The sequence below is a fragment of the Cryptotermes secundus genome, unplaced genomic scaffold, assembly GCF_002891405.2.
Source record: "Cryptotermes secundus unplaced genomic scaffold, Csec_1.0 scaffold212, whole genome shotgun sequence".
NCBI classification, from domain to species: Eukaryota; Metazoa; Arthropoda; class Insecta; order Blattodea; family Kalotermitidae; genus Cryptotermes; species Cryptotermes secundus.
Genome location: NW_019721006.1, coordinates 574,212 through 597,902, shown reverse-complemented (window position 1 = coordinate 597,902; position 23,691 = coordinate 574,212). Strand labels below are relative to the sequence as shown.

Here is a 23,691-nt window from a genome sequence, read left to right as displayed (position 1 = left end):
GTGGTGATGATGATGATGATGATGATGATGATACAGAACTCCAAACAGTAATATTAATATATTTATTGAAACCATAGACACAATAATTAGTAATTTAATAAACAAAGGGAAGAGCATCATTATTGTAGGTGATCTCAACATAGGTTTCCTAGGAAGAAGAGTAAATCTACAACTACAGACAATGTTAAATTCATACGGCTTGCAAGCAATAGTTGATGTCCCAACAAGAATATGACCTAGAAGTCAAACAGCATTAGATCAAATAATACTGAATAAGGGCTTATGGGATACAATCTTAAGGTGATTGAAACAGGATTTTCTGACCATAAAGCACAGATACTACAAATACAGATGCAGTATAAGAATAAAAAGGGGCAAGTTAGATTAAAGGAAGAATTCAGAATGTACAATACCTAAACTATCTACTAGAAAAAGAGACTTGGGACCTTGTTTTTAAGCAAAATTCAGTGAATGAGGCATACAATTAATTTTTAGGTACTTTACAGTATTATGATATAGCTATTCCTAAAAAACAGGTAAAAACTAAACAGCAGGAAAATAAATGGGTTACGTCAGGAAGAAGGGTATCGGGGAATGGACTCAGGTTTCTTAATAGTCTAATGAAAGAAGGAAATATGCCAGAAGAATTTAAAGAATACTATTGTCATCACAAAAAAAATATACAACGAAGGTAACAGTGAAGCAAAAAATTAACTAATAACGTGCGAATAAGAGCATCAGGGAATAAATCGAAAGCCATGTGGGACCTAGTTAAGGAGGAACTAGGTAAACAGAAAAAAGCAACGAAGAATATTGAAATAAGCGAGAATGCAGTAAATATACAAGATCCAAAAGCTACAGCCAATGTCTTTAATGAATACTATACCAGTACTGCCCAAAAGGTATTGAGTGGCAATCCATTATCCAAAACCAACATACATACACCTACATACTAGTGAAGACAGCACGACACAAGCAAGGGGCATATTACAGATTGAAGAAGTAGCAAAACAACAGGCTAATGAAACAGAAAAAGAAGCTGCTGAATATCACATAGCTTTAAACAAGTGGACAACACCCTTATGTGGTGGAACAGGATTTTAAGAACGATTTTCATAGATTTTAAGCACTTATTTATGTTAGTTTAAGTGGACTGCAATCCGCATCAAAACAGTGTAGCAGTTTGGGCACATTGAAACATCTGAAGATGGTCGAAACATGTTGTGTTAAGTGTTAAATTGTGAATATTTTAATAAGTGTTGCATTATTGACAGAATGTAATACACGGACATTTAATTAGGTAGAATCTCCATTTAATGTTCCTTGATTTGAGGTTATCCTCACTTGCTGTTCAGTTTCAATGACATCAACTCAACAATCTGAATGTTAACTTTCCTTTACCTAAGATTTTTTCAATTCACTGCTCCCCAAAGAAACTACAAATCTGGGGATTCACTATAATTTCTTCTCATTCATTATGTGGTTAATTAAAATATTTGTAAACTTACAGACTCAAGTTCCTCCATTGTAGCCTTCAATTGAGATTCATACAAGCAATATTCGAGGGCACGGCGTGATTTATCAAGACTAGTGAATGCTTCTAGATCTTTCTTCTCCTGAACTAATACTTCAAGCCTCTTTGACAAGGCTTGCATCAAATTCTTTGCTCTTTCCAGCTTTTGCTTGATCTCTTTAATGAAATAATAATCACATAAGGACACAGAATAACAGTGGGTCTCACAGTGTTATATGAATACCACTAATAAAGTTATCTTAATTGAGCCATGTTGATGGAACATTTTCAATAACGAATAAAACACCTGTAAGATTTGAGGCTTTCATGGCGGTGACTATGAAGAAAGCAGTCTTCTGGGATTTGGCACCGTGCATAAGTGGTGTTAACCGACGTTTCGGAGGAACGTATCGCCTCCATCTTCAGGGTAGAAGAAAAAGTATAAGAAATCTGCAAGTGACAAGACCGTGAGAACGGTAAGCTTTTACCGTTCTCACGGTCTTGTTGCTTGCAGATTTCTTATACTTTTTCTTCTACCCTGAAGATGGAGGCGATACGTTCCTCCGAAACGTCGGTTAAGACCACTTATACACGGTGCCAAATCCCAGAAGACTGCTTTCTTCGAATAAAACACCTGTTTCGTGTAAAACTGATTCCAGACATACTGGTGGGTCCTTATTTTCAATATTTCTGAACATGTCTGGCTGAACTAGGTACTATAAGCACAGATTTATTAATTTCTTTACTCCAGTATAGCCAAGGTGAGGGTAAGAGGTGAAACTCCTTTTGAATACTGATGCCATAATAATATGCTATCCAGTACAGCCTAATGTTAATCCCAGGAATGAGAGCAGATGAATACAAAGTTGAAATGTACAATTAAACTGATACATACGATGGGGTACCCAAAAGAAACCGAACTAATTTTTTTGTGGGCAGAGCTTTTGTAGTACCGCGTTTTGCCTCTATGAGCGCATAGAGCTAACATTCCTGAGTCGATAAGCCGACTACCGTTGCTTCAGAAGGTAAGGACTAGTTTCGGCAGAGTTTATAGTGACAACTGTTTTGTGTGATCGTCGTTTTTGCAATGGCTGATTTTTGTGAACAGCGTGCGGCAGTGAAATTCTGCTTTTTGCTCAGGAAAAGTGGAACAGAAACTCTTGAAATGTTAAAAACGGCGTACAAGGACGATGCTATGGGGGAAAACTCAAGTGTTTGAGTGGTTTTCCCGTTTCAAAAATGGTGAAATGTCAATTGATGACAAACCTCGTTCTGGTCGTCCTTCCACGGCCCGAACACATGGAAATGTTGAAAAAATTCGTGAAATCATCAAGATCGACAACAGACCATTGAAGAAATTGTGGAGCTGTCAGCAGTGACTTGGAGCTCAGCGGCCAGATTTGTGGCAGTTGGGTGACTGGTTTTTCCATCATGATGATCNAAATGATCAAAACTTTTTTTTCTTTCCTTAAAGGAAAAGAGACATGAAAGGAAAGCGTTTTGCTGATGTTGCTGAGGTGAAGGAAAAAACGACGGAGGCGCTGTCAAGCATCTCAAAAGATGAATTTAGACAATGTTTTGAAAAATGGAATAAAAGACTAGACAAGTGTATTAGCGTAAGTGGAGAGTACTTTGAAGGGGATTGAAAGTCTGTGCTTAAAATTTGAATAAGTTAAAAAAAAAATAAGTTCGGTTTCTTTTGGGTACCCCCTCGCATTTGGAGCACTTTACATTGTCTCACTTGTGGTAAAAGAAAATAATATTTTTTAAGCTTCTTCTGCTTCGCTCATCACATAAAAGTGTGAAATCTGCTCTGTTAGTTACATTAAAATGAGATAAGCTCTGTCACTGTGATAATATTCTGTTATATACAGGTGTCCAGTGACTTCAGTTATAACTTCCGGAGATGTTTCATAACGTAATTTCGAGTGAAAAATGTTACACCAACATTTGTCCTATTGTCAGGAGCTTCAGAGCTATGGTTATTTGAAATGCAGTGTATGTTCATAGCAGGCATGAATGTGTTTATTCTGTATTTTTGCAAAATGAACCTCTTGGAGAAGGCTCCTTTGCAAACATAACTGCAGATGTACTACCAGCACAATGGAGCACCCAGGAATTTCAGAAGGAACACTGTGTGGTTCCTGAAAGAACAGTTCCCTGGCTGATGGATCAGCGTGGCAGTATGCTGAAGTGGCCACTGCATGCACTGAATCTCAGCCCCTTAGATTACCACATATGGAGTAACATGAAAAATGCAGCATATGAATGCAAGTCGGACACAATACATGAACTACTTAAGCAGATTTCTGACGGCACAAGACATGGTAATAACAGTGCAACTTCATAAGGTTACACATTCTTGAGTAAAATGAACCAGGCTGTGCATCCAAGCTGATAGCAGACAATTCTAACAATTAATTTAAGCTACAAAAACTTTACAATGTAATAATTTTATCATTTTTCCTACAAGAATGTTTTTCGCCTAAAAATCTTCTCCAAATGAAGCTACATTTCACATATCAATAGCTCTGAAACCACGGAGAATATAACTTATATCGGTACGACATTTTTTACTCAGAATGACCTCCTTAAGTTATGATGTATGATGATGGGACACCCTGTACACACTCACCTTCCAAAACAGATTTTGTTTTTTGAATTTCATCTTCATGCACCTGTGTTCCTGCCACCTCAAGCAACACACTGAGTCTATATGAATCTGGCGCTGTAGCCAACTGGTTTACCTACACAGAAAGTTTTTTGTTATTGTGTATAGATTCTAAACCCAATTGTTTTGCTACACATTTTTAAAGAGGCAATACAGAATGTTAAATAAGTGGTATGAAGTTTAGTGTTGAGGCCCTGTCAAATCCATTCTTAAATTAAGGAAAATATGAAACATGTCCAAACAGTCAATCTGAGATTTTATCAGAAATGCTGCATTCAACCACAAAAATCTTTTAATGATAACTTACTGATCTTGCTGCTGGTTACAAAACAGCGAGAAAAATATGTTTCAAACAGAAGAAAGCAACCCTTCTGGGGTGGCAGGCCCATACAAATAGCAATAAAATAATACAACAGAAAGTTGCAACAGGGTGAAAAGATATGCAGTATACTGTAAATAATCATTTAAATCATTATTGGAAGCCATGACCAATATCTAAGCAGTTTTATATTCCTGCAGTTAATGTACATAGCAAATAATCTGCACACAGTAAAGAGTTTACTGTAGTGGAAAAGACCACTGAAATTTGACAAGGAATCATTTCTTTTACACTTTCATCATTCACCCCTTTCTTAATAATCTTTATCCCTTTTATACCTTTATCCTTTTATTTAATTTCTCTGTTAAAACAGTGAATTAAGTAATATCTTTATCTTTCAAAAGGTGAGTTCTGGACAAACAGTTCACCTGTGTACATGAAAAAAACTATTGGTGAGAATGACATAACATACACACACAGTCAGATAAGACATCTGTGAAACTAGATGTCCATTATGCCATTTGAGACCACTCCATAGGAATACTTTTTAATTTCCTACAACCAGTAATAACAACATGTTGCATACAGGAACTTGCTGCATGAGAGCAACACTTGCACTCTATATTCTGTGGGAGGCCTGTTTCACGTGGTATCTGACACATGTTAGTCGATGGATTAACATGTACACCAGCCAACAATTCCTCTTAATTCCACACACTGCATCTGCCATGGCCAATGTGTGCAAGTGGCATCAAGGCACCTCTTTCCTTCAGACTGCAGTGTATTGCAGCAAACAAATGTATACTGATGTAAGTTTTGAGGTTTTCACGGCGATGACTATGAAGAAAGTCGTCTTCTGGGTTTTGGCGCCAAAACCCAGAAGACGACTTTCTTCAAATGTATATTGATTTCCCATTAATCTGGATATCAATTTTGTAATCAGAGATGTCTATTTCATAAAAATGAAATGGTCCATTCCCTGGCTTGATGCAGAAAATCACATTTTTCCTCCTTCCTTCTACTTTTTTCTTCCTCCACCTTCTTCCCTCCCCCCACTACAAGGGCCTGTCTCATGAAACTGACATGACGTTCATTAGCCCAGAATCAAACATTTTGCTTCTTCAGAATCCCATGAACATGCAGTGTCTGCATATCTTAAACAAACAGCAAAATGCATCCTCTATTCTTTGTCACATCTGCCAAGTTTGTGCCTCAAAGCGATCTTGTAAGAAGTGTGCATACCTGTGCACAAAATTTGCTGAATTAAATTCTGTGAAATTCCCAACTCTACCACAGTTCTTGTTGATCTGCACATGTACAACTGCCTTGCCTCCCCCAGAATTTATTTGTTTTTTGAAGCACAGATACTTGGACCATGAGGACATTTTTGCTCCAATATTCAACCCGCATTACTAAGATCTAAATGTTCATGACAATGATATATCAGTATAACTATTAACTTTCAGGATATTATCCATCATCCTACTTTTGTTCAAGACAAGGTTTCAGATGAGGTCATTGGGTTCTTTTCAATTGACCTAATTCTCCCAGCCGCACTATGGACCTGGGGTTGACTCAGCCTCTAACAGAAATGAGTACCATGATTTAATTAAATAATTTTCCTGGGGAGTAAAGCATGGCCGGCGTGTAAGGCTGACAACCTTACCTCCATCTTTGAGCTGATTGTCTAGAAAATGTGGGACCCTCAACGTCTCACAACCCTATGGGCCTTCACGGCCTGTTACAGGGATAGCTTTACTTTACTTTTTTTTTACAAGGTTTCAGAAACTTGACTCTTCCTCCACCTGCAACAGGATGATGGACAATGTCCAAAAAGTCAATAATATATTCAACCCTCATCCTCTAACTGCTCCATACTGTTTACTTTTGAAAAGTTCACCATGTACCAATATATGCATAAAAATATTTTTGTGTTAAAATGTCACTTTCTGTTCCTGCCACAACAATAAATAATAATAAAAAAGAATGACTATTGCTTTCTTATCAACTGCAAATCTCCCACTCTCTAACTACATTGCTACAGATGTGTCACTATTAACACAGCATTCTGCCATCACCTATGATAAATTCCATGAACTACTGTATTCACTGGCAATGTTTTAAATTTGTCCCTAACATAGCATCATTTTAACAACTAGCGTAAATGGATAACTATTTCAAGCACCACCCTGTAAATTATGTATGGAAGTTTAAGAGAACACTGTTCTTTTTTTTTTTTGGTGGGTGGGCTTTACATAGTGTTAGTGGTATTTAGACGCTAATTATGATGCTTTAACTTTAACTAATGACAGAATGAGTTCTCGGAACTTGACACAAATACTAATTGTACAGTAAAGGGCGGGCAAACCAAGGAAAAGAAGAGGTCAGGTGATATTTCCGTAAGAGTGGCAATCATTAAAAAGAAATTTTGCCTTGCAATTTTATTCCTGATGTTTTCAATTAGGTTTTCTGTGTCACATATACAACATGACCATAAACCAATATATGAAATAAACACAAAAGGAATTATAAAGACTAAAAACTTAAATGGGGAACACCACTTAACAAAAGTTCTGTACTGAAAAGGTAATTAATATGACTCCCTTTAATTTTGCTATATATATTTGAATGTACTTTCTCACTTACCTTTCCTTGTTTTACAATGTGATATGTATTACAAGAACAGAATCCAGCTGATACTAACACATCCACCATTTCCTTACATGAAGTTACCTTCTTGTTGATGTAGAATTGATCATGATTAAGTCCAACTCTCCGACAGAAGGAAACTACATCTGAGGAAATCTGAAAAAATGTTGAAATAAATATTACATTTAAGCATCCTGTTGCACTCTATACGATATGATATAAACTCTGTCCTAAGTGCAACAGTATATTGTAGGTCTTTCGTAAAGATAAGCAGCGGCACACACACACAGGGAAAAATGTTGAAATAAATATTACATTTAAGCATCCTGTTGCACTCTATACGATATGATATAAACTCTGTCCTAAGTGCAACAGTATATTGTAGGTCTTTCGTAAAGATAAGCAGCGGCACACACACAGGGAGCCTACACAGAATAACACCTGTACAGTGCTGAAAACAAGAAGTAGCCGCTACAGCACTATAGACGTGGGCGAGTAACCCTGAGAATTTTAAATTTTAAATTTAAAATTTGGGAAAACATTTTAAAAGAATTTTTAAAATTGGAACTGAAGGTTTTAAAAGTGCCAGTTCATGAAGGTCAAAATTGACGTGTGTGGGTGGCAAAGATGAGGTACGAATCAGACAAATATCAGCGAAGTAGATCCTGTTAGCAGCGACGAAGGGAACAATTGGGAAGACCTGTATGTTTTTAATTTTAAACTGGGTGCAGTGTAACAGCTACGTGAGTGTATACACCTGATGATGGCCGTTTGCGGCCGAAACATGTAGTGTAGAAGAAAGCAAGATGAAAGACCTACAATATATTGTTATACTTGGGACGGAGTTTCTATCATATATCGTTGAAATAAATGCTTACTTTTTAATTTATTTATCATTCATTGCATGAAAGAAAAAAGGTGGAAAATCTTATAATGGCATCCTGTTGCATTTTATTCTGAAATATCCCTTGCCACAGATTAAAATATTTAGTGGGAAAAAGAGTAACATGTAAAGGTTATACAAAGTACAGTCTTTACAATGCTATTCCTCCTTCCACTACATGTTCCAGTCCATAACATGGGTCACCATTGGGTGGCCTTGTAAGTGAAGCATCCCGAAATTTTACCCATTCACAGTGTTCTTTACTCTCACAAAGGGTGGTGGCTCCCAGAGCCATCAGACAGTAAAATATGGCCATGAGTCTGTTGGGACTCAGAAACAAGAATCACTGATGGTGAGAGCCAGCAGCAATTTAGCAGGCAGGAAAAAACAATCCCGCAACTATGGAAAAGGTTTCGTTCCTACGTACTATGCCTACTGTCTCGACTGGGCTCCATTTCCTTACACCCTCTTGTGGGTATGAGCGACAACCTTGTTTGTAATCTGCCTATATAAATAAACCAATTCCTAGCCCTGCACATTTCAGTACTGATGATGGAGGGAGCATGTTCCTCTGAAATGCTGGTATAAGTCCATGAGACTATATGGTGTTACAACCCAGCAGACCACCACCTGACTAATCACCGTTGTGAAAATCTTGAAACTCGTAAAGTTCACATATTCAGATTCTTTGTCTCCTCTGATTATGGATATATCAACTTTCACAAAGAATCCTTTATGAGGGTAAACATGCATTGCAATTCAGTGAAATTTTGTGATACTGCATGAGATAATTGGTAGTGGTTGAAATATGAGTGGAAAATGGAATATCATTTGTACTATCATGTGTATGAGTGACTACAGATGGAGTATGGATTGGTAATTAGATTTAGTGACCACTTATAGATGGTAACTACAAGTCACTATAGTGCTATCACTAATTCAGTAACTTTGCAGTTCACTACAGCATGTACTAAGTCTTCTCAGTCTGCTGTGTCTTCACCAGTCATTGCCTGGTAATGGCTTTCAATGGTGGACATTCTCCTTCCTTTGGGTTCCTAGAGTGTCCCCGTGCCTCAGCTACCAGCTTCTAACTGCAACAGCTCACAAGGACTGAACTGCAGCAGTCATCTAATTCACTCACTCACTCACTCACTCACCAACCCACTCGCTTTACTGCACTGCACCAACTGAACTGAACTTGGTCGGTCACATGACACAGCTTCAGAGCGGACCACCTAGAAAACACTGCTTCCAACAGTACTTCCATTGTTGTGGGTGGGCCGCTGCCTAGCAACGAACGTAATCTTGTTTCTTTTGTGGTCAGTGCCTAACAACAAGTCTATATGCCACAGCATTTTGTATATAAGAGTTTATACATAATCATCAGCATAAAATGTTCTAAACAATACTTAGGGACACAACAGCTTTCAAAACCATTATATAATTACAGCTGGAACCTTGCATCTCTGTGAACTGTTATAAGTTATGAAAATGAATTAGCAATACCTATCAGTCAAACTCTCTTGCCTCTTGGTTATGGGTGTGTATAAAGCTGACCCTATTAACAGTGTGTTGGAAGAGAAGTATACATATTGTGGGTGGTAAGTGGGCAAAAAAACCACGTAAAGCATTGAGGAAGAATGACTTGCATGATATATTATGGGACCATAAAGTCAAGTTTATATGATGTAAACAATCTTTATTATTATTCACTTGCAATTTGTGCTAAGAAAGACATAAAACCGCTGACAATTATGTTTATTCATAAACATCATCAAAATGTAACACCACCTAAATGGCATGCACTCGTGCATAAAACAGATACTGAAATTCATGTGAAAGAAATGTATACTATGAAAGAGACTTATTTGCCTAGCACAAGATGAATTCTGATTTTATAATGCTAAAAGAAAAGTATTATTACTTTATTCTACTATATTGTTAACGAATATTTTTTACTACAATATTCTCATACTGAAGCCATGATTTAATGCTCTCTAATACTGTCTGCATATAACATAGCAAGCCCAACTTGGGCAGAAAAAAGGAGCAGTTTGTCAGGTTTTCATTTCAACTTCAGATATCATAAGAGTACAGTCACAAGCTTGCAGTGTAAAGAAGACATAAAACTGGCAACATGTGACCGATGGAAAATTCTGCTCGTACTTTGAGGCAGTAAGTTCAGGCATGAATGCCATTCAATGCTGTTTTGAGGGAGGCAGCACTCAGCACTGATTAGGGAAATCATTAAATTGCGGCCAAATTGTAAATACCAAAACTATCACTCACAGTACCAACTATAAATAAACAAAGGTTGCTCAACTTTAAGCCATAATTAAAATTTGTCTTACCGGCAACTGTTTGTCTGTGTTGTCAAAGATGATCTCTACTGAAGCAACAACAACACGGGGTGCTGAACCATAAAACAATAGATTCTGCCGTACATCTTTTTTCAAATGTGAGAACTCATCACTCAGCACAAACTGTATTGCTGCAAAGAGGAAACAGAAAAAAATTCATAATATAAGACTGACATGAAACTGCAACAGTACCTTCATTTATGAACTGCTTCGTTACAAGAAATTAACTGTATCATGGAAACAAATACATCCTGGAGAAAAACTATATTCACACATGTACAAATACACATGGGTACACACACATCCACAAACACTGTAGTTCAGTAAATGTATAACAAGTTTCCTCTGTGTTGAATGGGAATGAATGAATGAATGAAGGATGGAAGGAGCCTTCAAAAGTAATCTCTGACCAAATATTGTGGTCACACAGTCATGATTCCTACTCATTTGAGAGATCATGGATTCAAACATGAAATAAAAGAAAAAGAACGAACATATCAACTATTTTTTCCACAGTCCTTCAAATTAGGTCACAATCCTTCCTTTTACACCATTATCAATTCATTATTCATTGATAATCCTACCGTTCAATGCTATATACTCTGAGCTAATAACATCATCATCAATAAAGCAGAAAAGAAAAAGACATTGAATCACCCCGTTAAGTCCTTGCTCGAATATCAGCCATTTCAATGTTCGCATAAGTCCTAGGTTCTGTGGCTTGCTCTTCCTTTTTGGACTTAGTCACCCAAAACTGTCTACTCTGCATCTTGTCAGGCCATTGAATGAATAAGGAGATGAGAAAAAAATATTCATATACAACTGGTCCTCACACCCTTCCACTCTTCTGCTGAGGCCTTTCATTGTGACATGGCTGCTTGTAGTTATTTTTCTTATTATCATTACTCTTGTTGAAAATAAGTAAAAGCCATAGTTCTGTTTACTCTTCTCCATTTCCTTTTCCAATATTAGCTCTCTTTTGCCCTCTGAGTATCACACTGTCACTTTCTAGAAATATTTCAGTTTCCTCACTCCAGGACTTGGCTGATGCCAAGTTTGGGATTGCCTGGACATTCACTGAGAAAGATACATGATTCTCTAAAGGTCTGCAACAATGATTGATTCATTACATCAATATTACATTAGGCAATGTCTACAGAGTGAGATACACCTTACATATTACATTTCTGGAGTTCCCTCTATTCCTGTCTTAAGATGATTAGTTGTGATTATGCTGATATTATGGTCTTCTGGGTTATGATGGCATGCAGTCTCATAGGAGGCTACTGTTTTGAAGCCTCCATCTTCTGCCTTGAAGATGAAGGTAATTTGTTCCTTCCAAATATTCATATCCTTCTACCAGCCAACAGGGTGACATAACCAAGCATGAACATTCAATTCAGTGAAAACCTCAAATCTTTAATTTTGTTATTACTTTCCATATTACGAATTATGAATAATAAATATTAGTGGCAGCAGTTGACTCAAACCTGGACTTTCTGAATATTATGCTGGTGGCTCTCACATACAGAAAGATACAGTTCTGTCTCACTGCGAACCACATCTGAACAGCAGAAGACAAATTAGAAATACTCATAGGCACATTAATAATAATGATGTGGACAATCATATTCATTTCATCAATCAAGCGTTTGACAACCCTTTCCCTAATATTGAATGTAAATATACTACAATAAAAGAAATAGAACAAATTATAAAATCTCTTAAAACAAAAACTCATATAGTTATGATGAAATATCTACAAAAATTTTGAAACTAAGTGCCCCTGTCATATGTTCTCCACTAAATTATATATGCAATAAAATGCTATTTCAGGGTGTATTCCTGGATAGATTAAAATATGCAATCATAAAACCACTACATAAGAATGGTGACAGATGTGATACGTCTAATTATAGACCTGTATCACTCTTAACATCATTCTCTGAGATATTTGAAATAGTTATGCAGACAAGGATTCTAATACATCTTACTAAGTATAAAGGAACAATATGACTTCAGAACAGGATTAAAGACAGATGATGCAATCTATAAAGTAACAACTGAGATTCTAAATTCGATGAACAGCAAACTATTAGTGGGAGGGATCTTCTGTGACTTGGAGAAAGCATTTGATTGTGTTGATCATGGGATTTTGTTATCTAAATTGAAATTTTATGAAATGGTAGGAATCTTGCATTGTATCAATTACCTGGATAATAGATATCTAAGAACACTGATTCCTAATGACAGTGACAATAAAGTTTCAAGTTGAAACAAAATTAATCATGGAGTCCTGTAGGGGAGTGTTCTGGGACCTCTACTTATTTAAGAAACTACATATTTTGCCTCTAACAACTCAATATTTATTGTCCTTACTGATGTTTGTAGTTCAACATAAAGACCTTTTTATAACAAGCATTAAAAGTCACAACCTAGAAATTAGGCGAAGTAATAATTTATATATTCCACAGGCAAACTTATCCATTTATCAAAAAGGAGCTTATTATTCGGGGATAAAAATCTTTAACCAATTACCCTCTCATATTAAGAATGTTAATGGTAACATAATTAAATTCAAAACCACTTTAAAAAGTTTTTATACACGAATTCATTCTACTCATTAGAAGAGTATTTTGATCAATAATGAGAGCAGTTGTAATAAACATATCTGATGGTAAATTTTATGGCTCACTTGTGTATTATATTTGTAATTTATGATTTTCTGTTCATTGTAAACTCATTCTATAATGTCTGTTTTGTTATTATTATGAGTTCTACCTGTGCATTACCAATTAATCTTATTTTCTGTAATCTGAGGGATTTTTTTACTATTTGTAACTCATAATTATTTGTTTATCGTGGATTTCTTATTTAATATGACTGTTCTCAAATGACATGTTTTGACTTTTTATTTATTTAATCTAAGGTATTAACTATTCATATTTCATACTGTTGTAATGTTCCATCTGGTCTGTATGTATGTACTAAGTGAGGACAAGTTCTGTATCCATCTTGTGGATGTCCGGAATAATGAATAAATACTAATACTAATACTAATGCAGTATTACATCAATTTCCTGGATATGAAATATGAGATGAGAACAGCCTATGTCACACTGACCTGTGACTCACAACACAGTACACAGTGCTCTCTTAGTGTGTTTACATTTCAATTTCCAGGGCAATAAACAACCCACCTATGTGAATGTCCTTGAGGGAGCTCCCAGTTGCTTACTATACTTGAGCATTAACATGCTAGACACCCAACTCGGCTCGTAACGATGCCAGTCACCCTCACAGTTCACATTCCCATAATGAAACAACCATATTTTAAGAGATAATAATGCAGTAAGAAACACTTACCATACAGAATATTGCTTTTACCAGAACCATTTCCACCAACTGCAATAAAAAGCCAGAATCAATAGCAATAATAATAATTACAAAATGCTAGAGTTTGTTTTGTTAAATGACTAAAATTCATTGCAACAAAAGCCAGGAGTGAAAAAATGTACTCTATTTTGGAGTACACTAGCTCTCCAGGGCATTATTAACATTTTACACTTCTTCACATAAATTATATTGTTCCTTTATTGCATTTCTAATAAAGCTTTTTAATCAGAAATTACATTCATCATGGTAGAATTTAATTTGCTTGTTGGCCACTGTATGGATTCAAAAGATAAATAACATTCTGGAAGCTGGATTTGTTCCTATCTTCAGGCAGAAGGAAAGGGTACTTTATCTGTGGGACCTATTGGATAGATCTGTTTTGTATCGCCAGGCCAAGCAATAAGTTTTGTTACAGATCAATGGGGAAAGGACAAGGGATACTGCATGTGTGTGCTCTTATGATGATGCATGCTTATCAAAGTGTTGATTTAAGCATCTTATAACAGTCCAAATTATAAGAGATTTCCTATGTGCTTGCTACCACATTACATTACATTATATTATTTTTAATAACATAAAAATTAAGTATACATCTCAGTTTAGATTTTTAGGTATTAATATAACTCAAAATCTCAAATGGAGTGTACATATTCAGTCCTTGTGTTCAAAATTGAATAAGGTATGTTATATTATTAAATCTTTGAAAGATGAGGTAAGTTTACATATACTCAGGAATATATACTTTGCCAAATTTCAATCGTTGGTAAGTTATGGGTTGATTTTTTGGGGAGGAGAAAATGAAAGTATTAAAGTCTTTAAAATACAAAAAAGGATGCTTCGTTTCATGAAAGGTGTAAATAACAGAGTGTCATGCAGACCTTTATTTAAAGAATTGAAGATTTTAACTATTACGTCCTTGTACATCATAGAGGTGTTGTGTTATTTTAAGAGATATAATATATACACTATGAGAAATACTGATTTATATGAGTATAATACTAGGAGGAAAGATGATCTTCATGTACAACAATGTAACACATCAGTTTTTAAGAAAAGTGTTATTAATGTGGGCATTAAATTATATAATATACTTCCTTTGGAAGTTAAAAAGTCAAAGGGATGTAACAAATTTAAACATAAATTACAATTATTTTTATTTGATCGTCCTTTCTATACATTGAATGAGTTTCTTCAACAGGGACATGAGAAAGCATAGCAAGGTTTTTTTTAATTAACAAAAAAAGAGAAGAAAAGGGAATTGTAGTAGTTATTGTTATATTTTTAAAATTTTTAGTGATGTTGTAAGGCAAGTACAGTTTTATTTTTAGTCTAATACATTCTAGGATTTTAGAGCTTTTAACAATGATGTATTTAGTGAGTTGACTTGTTCAAGTGTTGCAGCTGTAACAGTATGAATGCAAATAAATATGAATATGAATATGAATGAATACTAGACGTGACTACTGTTGTTCGTTAAAGAGAGTGATCCTAGTATGACAAAGGTCTGAAACAGAGAAGGAATAAAGCAGAAGGTTATTCTGGGGGGGCGGCATCTCAGTGCTAAGTCTAGAAGGGTCTCATTAAAGAGTAGGAGGGTATGGGGAGGCAGTGTTTACATAAATGACATAGGAAAGATAGATGAAGAAGCAAGGGTCCAGATGCAGCCATCAACTGGCTCATGATACATCTCATGCCTCTGGGAGTGAATACAAGGCACAGTAAAGCTGTCCCTGTGCTTAATAAAGCACCATGCCATCAAGATATATGAGGGAGTGGAGATATAACTCCAACATTCTTGGCCTTATGGGATTCAATACAAACTTACAAAAATTAAAATTGAACACTGCGAGTTTGGTGAGAGTAGGGGAAGTAAAATAAACTGATACAGTGTAAGTTTCTAATCAAGGGAAAGGAAATAGCAAATTTTAATGCTGCTTAAGATTTCCATTTTCCATTAATTACCTTCAGCCTGATTTGTTTTATTTAATGGATTTGATTAAGAGGACTAGAGCATGAACTGGAAAAATGTGAAAGAAAATGGTCCTGACATATTTTGCAGTACTATCCCAGGATATGCAGGTAACTGAGGAAAATAATGAAAAGTGTTTCAGGATTTGGGTTACAAGAGGTCTGTTTAAATGCATTTGGTTAAAATGTCATAAGATAGATTTGTCATGTTGATTTAGGTTGCATTACTACACCTGGCATATATTCTGCAGACACCTTGCTATAGCTGCACGATGTTCATAAAAGTGACAAAGTGGGGAAAATAAATATGTACAAGAGAGCAATAGGAAATAATCACTGGCAGGGTTGTAACCCAAGTCATTGTTTATGCATAAAAGGTCATTAAGACACTCTAACCTCTCAGGACCAACACAAGGATATCACTGAAAACAAAATCACATACTACATTGTGTATACCCCATCCGACTAAATCTTATGCAAGAATTTCATGATCCTTACCTATAACATTCAGGTTAGGATGAAATGGTTCCAGTACAGTTCTCTCCTTGTAACTTTTAAAGCCTTCAATTATCACCTGCAAAATGAAAGGAAGGACTGTGCACTGATAAGTTACTAATTTGAAAATAAAATGTGTCAAGCTTTTATGGGGAGGACTTACTTGTTTTATGAACATCTTTTCAGAATTTTTCTGCAATATATATTACAAGTTCTGAACGGTAAAAAAAAAAACACCGGTACTTATTATTTGCGAACTCCTCTATAACTGAAAGCACCTTCACTGAACCTGTAGGCCACTTACAGGACATACAGGACTTCCAACACAGAACATGCGTTCAATACACGCGCATTAACACTGGCCAAATTGGTGTCAGTACAGAATTCAGCGTGCTGCATGAACCAGCATTATTCATGAATGCAACAAATCCAAGTTGAGATGACACACGTCAAAGAAAAAAATAGACAATGTGATATTCGTGAAGCTGGGTTGTCTTGAAAATTCTGTCTATATTTTAGAAGTATCCACTATATATTTTAAAATAAATAAATAGAACAGCAGAATTTGAAAATACGAAAGTTAAGTCGTGGCAGAATAAGAGATGTATGAAGAACATTAACACTCCAGAAAATTACCCAAGCTGACAAATAGTAAATACAATCTGCTGAAAATCTTTCTGCAAAACAAACTAATTCTTCTCATACAACATATATTCCAGTCGGACTGCAATAATTATATGAAGCTATGAATGTTTTAAATAACATTATCTTAACACCATTTTCGTCTCTCGAAGGTTCAACCTCATGCCAAACTACCATAATCGCCTTGCCCGCCTTGCCTCCCCATCCGGAAACGTGTTTATGGAATACATGTGCAAACGCCATCTGCGTTAATGTCTACTGCCATCTATGAACAGCGTTAATATTGATCACTCAACTGTTCCACTCACAGTACACCTATCATATTTACATGAACCACTGACAGGGACCCTAACAATATACAGCTGTCGTACATGTCATACGTATACGAGTACGTGTAGTGACGCTTGGAAGTAACAAAAATTAATGTACAAGGTACTGCTTAGTCTTTGCTGGATGGTAAGTTTTAAGTTTGACTTGATATCATTGTAAAACCGAAGACATTTACTCACGAAGTTACATCTCCAAGTTAAACGTGCTTTTTTTATATTTAAATTTTTGGCCTACTACACGGCATGCGCAGAATTCTGAGAAGGAAACAATTCATGCGGCAGTGATGCGATTTCATAAACATTATTTAAATCTTATGTAGGATAAGTAAGTAAAGGTAAAGTAAAGTTATCCCTGTACCAGGCCGTGAAGGCCCACATGGTTGTGAGACGTTGAAGGTTCCACATTATCTAGACAATCAGCTCAAAGATGGCGGTAAGGTTGCCAGCCTTACGCGCCGGCCGCGCTTTACTCCCCAGGAAAATTATTTAATTAATTCCTGGTACTCATTTCTGTTAAGAGGCTGAGAGTACCCCAGGGCCATAGAGCGGCTGGAAGGATTCGGTTAATTGAAAAAAATCAGGTGACCTTCCGGTTTGTAGCATAGCCCCTCAACCAACTACGCTACCGCGTGCCCCCAAAGTTGTTCCTGTGCTTAACTAATTATTCATGCATTCATGTTTATTCATCCTATAGATCAGATTACATTGATGTAGGACATGTCACATGATACAAATTATAAAATTAGCAAAAATACAATAAATTCTTAACCAATAAAATAACAAAATACGTAATAATTGTTTACACCTAGCATGTATCATTATCCTGTATTTAAAAATTTATCATTCATACGAGTATAGTCTTCAGTTGAGTAGTAACACCCATTAATGAGTAAATTCTTCAGTTCCCTTATAAACTGGTTTTTATTTTCAAGTTGTTTTATATTATTAGGTAATTTATTATAAAAGATACAACCAGCAACCGAAGATTTACTGTTATAAAGTTCTAAGTTATGCACCCATTTATGGTAGTCATTGTTGTTTCATGTATTGTGTTTGTGTACTTGTTTTTTTACCGTGCAGTTACACTTATTAGTTACATATAAGACGATTTGTTGTTTGTACAACGAATATACTGTTAAAATCTTAAGTTGTGTAAAACTATCCCTGCACTTTTCTAAAGGTTTTAGCCCTGCAGTGTACCGTTGTTGTGCCCTTATAGGGTACTCACCCCCTATCGGACGTCCGTGGATATCTCTAACCTCTGCGGTGGAAAACCTGCTTACATAAGGGGATCCACAAAAACTCGAGTACTCAAACCAACAACAATAAAGTAATATATAATGAAATAAAGCACTATTACAACAAACAACCTATCCCCTCATACACAACCTTCGATTACACCCCTGTTTTACACTTCCTACCATTTAACTATCCATAATATGCTAAACCTAAATGGCACAAACCAACACCTTTTATTTCCTTCTCAACCACCATTGAACCAGAAGTTCTAACAAGCAATCAGTGACCCAACTACGGGCAAGCACTCACTCGTGCTGAACATGAAGAACAATGGCGCTATCCCAAAGTTTTCCCACAGGCACACTTTGCTCTAGTCCGTCCGTTCGTCGCAACTGCTAGAAACAGAATGCCAGAAACGGCCTTTTTCCCCAGTCCCAAAATTAACTTTTTTTTTCCGAGTCGCGAAAGGCTGCTCGCGCGAAATCCCTTAGGTCGGCAACCTGCTGGACATTTCCTGTCGCGCGAAATCCCTTAGGTCGGCAACCTGCTGGACATTTCCTGTCGCGCGAAGTGAAACCTGACCGGGTCTTTCCGCTGATGCGTAAACAATATTTTCTAAATACAATTCAATCGACTGACAAGGAATGCGAAGAGTCAGCCGCGGTTCTGTCTCCTCGCCTTCCGGCCAGCCGTCTGGCGTTTCAATCTAAGTATCCAATCTTAAAAAATCATACTTAATATATTACATATTTCAAGTCCTAAAATTCTTTTGTTGTTAGTGTCATAGTAAAATATTGTAATTTTATAACCCAAGCAAGAAAACTTGGCCTATGTCTACACTAACTGTCTTAGACATAACCACAAAATTTAATACCTTCACAATGTCTAATGTTTACTTATGAAGAGACATTTACAGCTTTTGAGGCAACGTATTCCACTCTTACAGGGCTTTGGTATGGGCAGGAAAAGTTGGGATATCCTGTACTATTAACTCTACAGAATGCTCCACCATGTGTTCCGTTATTTAATTATTTTTATTACATTATTTCATTCAACATGAAACTTACAAACATAGTATATGTCTGATAAACAGAGTTCTTTATATTATTTCATTATTTTTTACATTGGTTACACTATTCTATTCAATATTAAACTTGTAAACGTCCGTGTGTTTGATTCATAAGATTCATTACATTTCGTTATTTCTGTTACATCATTCCATTCAACATTAAACTTGTAAACATGAGCATATTTCAGATTCATAAGGTTCGTCATAGTTCAGTAATTATTTTATTGCTTTGATATATTATTAAAACCAGTATTTATCTTTTTAACAAGAGTGTGCCTCATATTCATGAGTTCTATGATACTACTGTAATCGATAATATGTGGAAATGTCAGTGTTACTGCTTGCTGTATGTAATTTATAATACATTAATGTAACTGAAAATTGTTTTATATAGCTTTTAAACGTAAGTCGTGAACAAAGTTATGAGGATACATACAACTGTATCTGATGGAAACAGACTTTTCATTCAACTTTACCAACCTTATAAACTCTAAACACGTACGAATATGTCTTCTATATGTGTTGAAGATCACAATGTTGGAAAGTTCCCGGACTTGTTAAAAAAAAAAGCAACGGCTTAATTTACTCAATTCCGGCTGCCATCTCATTCAAAATAGTCACATTAGGAACGTATACAGTGATCTCATATTTTTTCACTCTTCAAAGGCACCATGGAAATCATTTTTCTTAATGATGTAGAGTACGGCTTGCGATTCCCTTTGGATGTCAGACACTGTCAAAACGTCGTCCCTTCAGTTTCATTTTCAATTTGGGAAACAAAGCGAAATCACAGGGGACTAAGTCCGGCGCGTAGGGAGGATGGGGACCGATAACTATAGGTTTTAAGGGACGTGTCATGATGGAGTCAGTCGTCTTTGCGTCAAAGTTGCGGTCTTTCTCGACACACGTTCTCACAAGCGTTTCAAAACGTCATAGCAAAAGTCAGAGTTGACCTTAGTGTTAGGAGAAATAAATTCACGATGAACAATCCCATTCATGTTGAAAAAAAATAACAATCAGCATGCTCTTTGTTGAACTCCGGACCTGCCGCACCTTCCTGCTCGTTCATTGCGACGATTGCTGCTTTGTTTCTGGATTATAACCGTAAATATAACTTTCATCACCCGTCATGATCCTAGAAATAAAAGTTGGGTCTTCGTTGGCTTTCTCTCCTAGCTTAAGACACGTTTACGTGCAGCTGCTTTTGATCATTTGTCACGAGTCGGGGAACAAACTTCACACCAAAGCACGCATTTTCAAATTTTCTGTTATGATCTCCTGGCAAACACCATAACTGATCCCAAAGGTCTCTGCGAGCTCATGGATTGCTCGGCGACGGTCTTCGTGGATGAGTTATCGATTTTTTGAACATTTTCTATAGTTTTGCTGGGGCTTCGTCGCCCTGAATTTTCGTTATCTTCACCTGACACTCGACCGGCCTTGAAACGTGAATACCATTCTAAAACTGACTTCCGGCTTAAAGAATGTTCTCCAAAAGTCTCACGAAACATTTCAATGGTTTCGGTAGCGGATTTACCGAGCTTCACGCAAATAAATGCAGATACGTTGCTCGATTTTTGCCATCCATCGCAGGCAAAACGAAACACGAAGTCTAAAAACACTCTTGTAAAAACAACGCGTTTTCACAGCGCGCTGTCATGTGGCAGGCTGATGCAATAGGCTTGCGGAAGTGTGACCTTCGCCTCCCCACTCATCTTCTTCCAATGAGGCAGTTACAATAACAGTTCGGGAACTTTCAAATAGCACACTTATCAAATTTTCGAATTCGTGTTATGTAGACAGTATTTATGAAATGACTAAAATACTTACCTTATCCAACAGCTCAGCATATTTTCCAACCATCAGTGGCCAATCATGTAAAATGTGTGGTCATTAAATTCTGCTATTTTCATAAAATACTACTGGGGTTAGAAAAACTGGAAACATACATCCTATGCACAATGGACTATGGACTGTGAATACTACAGCAAGGAACACGAGTATTGCAATAGTCTTATACTGTAAATAAAACATTATACATACGTAAATTTGTATGATATAAAACATACATATTCAAAATGGGGATCAAGATCAAGACCTGGATCCACAATACAAGAAGGGTAAATTGTACGAGTATGTACATTAATTAAGACATACACCTATTTCTGTCAGTGTCAAAATCAACTGCCTAAGTCATCTTGGCAACAAGAGCCTTTATGGTAAAATTCCAGCCATGTCCTTTAGCCACTGTTTCACAACCTTCACAAAGGACAAATTATATACTTCTACGTATTATCCATGATATGTATACAGTTGCCGTCTTGTAGTGCACTCAATTTCACCTGTTACTTCATGACATGTTTCGGCAACATGTGTCATCATCAGATGCCCTAATTACACTAATTTATTTCATTGCTTGCATTTATAAAATTATTTAAAAAGTGCATATTTGTCAACTATAATAAATTTACACACACTAAAACTTGTTAGGATTATTCATCTTATGTGTCATAATTAAAACTTGCGTGTGGTTCTTCCACCATGGGGGTCGTTCTTCTTATATTCTGTGTAAACCGTGTCTTGTGATGTGTGTTCCCTTCTTAGCTTAGATTACAACACTCGCAGCTAAGAAGGGAACACACATCACAAGACACGGTTTACACAGAATATAAGAAAAACGACCCCCATAGTGGAAGAACCACACGCAAGTTTAATTATGACACATAAGATGAATAATCTTAACAAGTTTTAGTGTGTGTAAATTTATTATAGTTGACAAATATGCACTTTTTAAATAATTTTATAAAGGCAAGCAATGAAATAGATTAGCGTAATTAGCGCACCTGATGATGGTACTATGTCGCCGAAACATGTCGTGAAGTAACAGGTGAAATTGAGTGCACTACAACACGGCAACTGTATACATATCATGCATGAAAATCAGTGCAACAGGACGCTAAAATACAACATTCTACATATTATGTCGGATACCACACATCATTTTATGAATATTTAAATTATACTACATTGCAGAAGCTGCAACTGCTTCCATCATTATGTGTAAATGGGGAGAGGATCTTCCTTAGTTGGGTACATTAGAGACACCTTCTGATCAAGACTGGATCTAGTAGTTACTATAGGATTCTGACGATGGTGTATAACACACTGATATGTTGGGATTTTGGACTTTATCTTCATGTTTTGTGACATTGGTTTGTCCAGTGACTGAGGCTAGCTCTTTCTAAGGGACCCAACTGAATAGGTGTTTTCCTTCACCTGAGGACGGAAACAGATCCAGTTTCCGAAACGTCGTGTTTTTATTTGTTATCTTAAAAACCAGGACGATGGATAAAGTCCAAAATCCCAACATATCAAGACTGGATCTTTCTAAGGGGCCAAACTGATTAGTATTCTGAAGTTATATCTTCTGGGATATAATTCTGCATAGTCTGTTACATGCCAGATGACAGAACTCTTCATAGGCACCACTGTGAGAATCTCAAATCTGAGTATAATTCTTTCCATTTACCCCTGGTGACAGAAGCAGATCCACCTTCTTACACTAGTATAATTTACATATATCTATGATGATGGACAGTGTCGTACTGAAAGTCATGAGCAACAATTTTTTGTAAAGTAACATGCTTTATTATTGACAAACCAAATACACCACCTCAATCTACAGACCTTTCTTTATTTTTCCACATAATCACCACTTCTTTGTACACATTTCTCCCAGCGTTCTGGGAGTTTGAAAATTCCCCTTCTGTAAAATTCCATTCCAGCCATCCGAAGATGTTGTCCATGTAGCTGATCCTTCACAAATCCGAAAAGGTGGTAGTCGGAGGGTGCCAGATCAGGGCTATAGGAGGGGTGTGGAAGAACTTCCCACCCCATCTTTGCAATTGCTTCCAACGTGAGGCGAGCGGCGTGGGGGCATGCATTGTCATGCAGGATGATGATGTTTTGTCCCGGACGTTTATCGCGCAATGCACGATTGAGCTTGTGCAGCGTCTGAACATAACGAGCAGTACTGATGGTTCGCCCAGGTTCCGGGAATTCGGCCAGAATAAACCCCTCTGCATCCCAGAAGACTGTGCCCATCACCTTCGCAGCTGATGGCACTGTCTTTGCCTTCTTCTTCTTCTTTTTTTTTTT

At 36.5% G+C, this 23,691-nt stretch overlaps 1 protein-coding gene and 1 long non-coding RNA gene across 2 annotated transcripts in view; one reads left to right on the top strand and one right to left on the bottom strand.

The window, feature by feature from the left end:
• The window catches only part of LOC111874836 (structural maintenance of chromosomes protein 3), a 126,707-nt gene extending 109,863 nt beyond the window's left edge, over positions 1–16,844 (bottom strand). Inside the window, exons 1-7 of the mRNA XM_023870673.2 lie at positions 16,418–16,844; positions 16,258–16,333; positions 13,762–13,800; positions 10,387–10,526; positions 7,150–7,308; positions 4,149–4,260; positions 1,509–1,690 (exon numbers count right to left, since the gene is read on the bottom strand). Of these exons, the coding sequence (XP_023726441.1) occupies positions 1,509–1,690; positions 4,149–4,260; positions 7,150–7,308; positions 10,387–10,526; positions 13,762–13,800; positions 16,258–16,333; positions 16,418–16,432 (723 nt within the window). The 5' untranslated portion in view covers positions 16,433–16,844. The remainder of the gene's footprint in view (positions 1–1,508; positions 1,691–4,148; positions 4,261–7,149; positions 7,309–10,386; positions 10,527–13,761; positions 13,801–16,257; positions 16,334–16,417) is intronic.
• A 422-nt stretch (positions 16,845–17,266) lies between these two features.
• LOC117283131 overlaps positions 17,267–23,691 on the top strand; it is a 27,985-nt gene continuing 21,560 nt past the window's right edge. The window contains exon 1 of the long non-coding RNA XR_004514151.1: positions 17,267–17,352. This is a non-coding gene — a long non-coding RNA (uncharacterized LOC117283131). The remainder of the gene's footprint in view (positions 17,353–23,691) is intronic.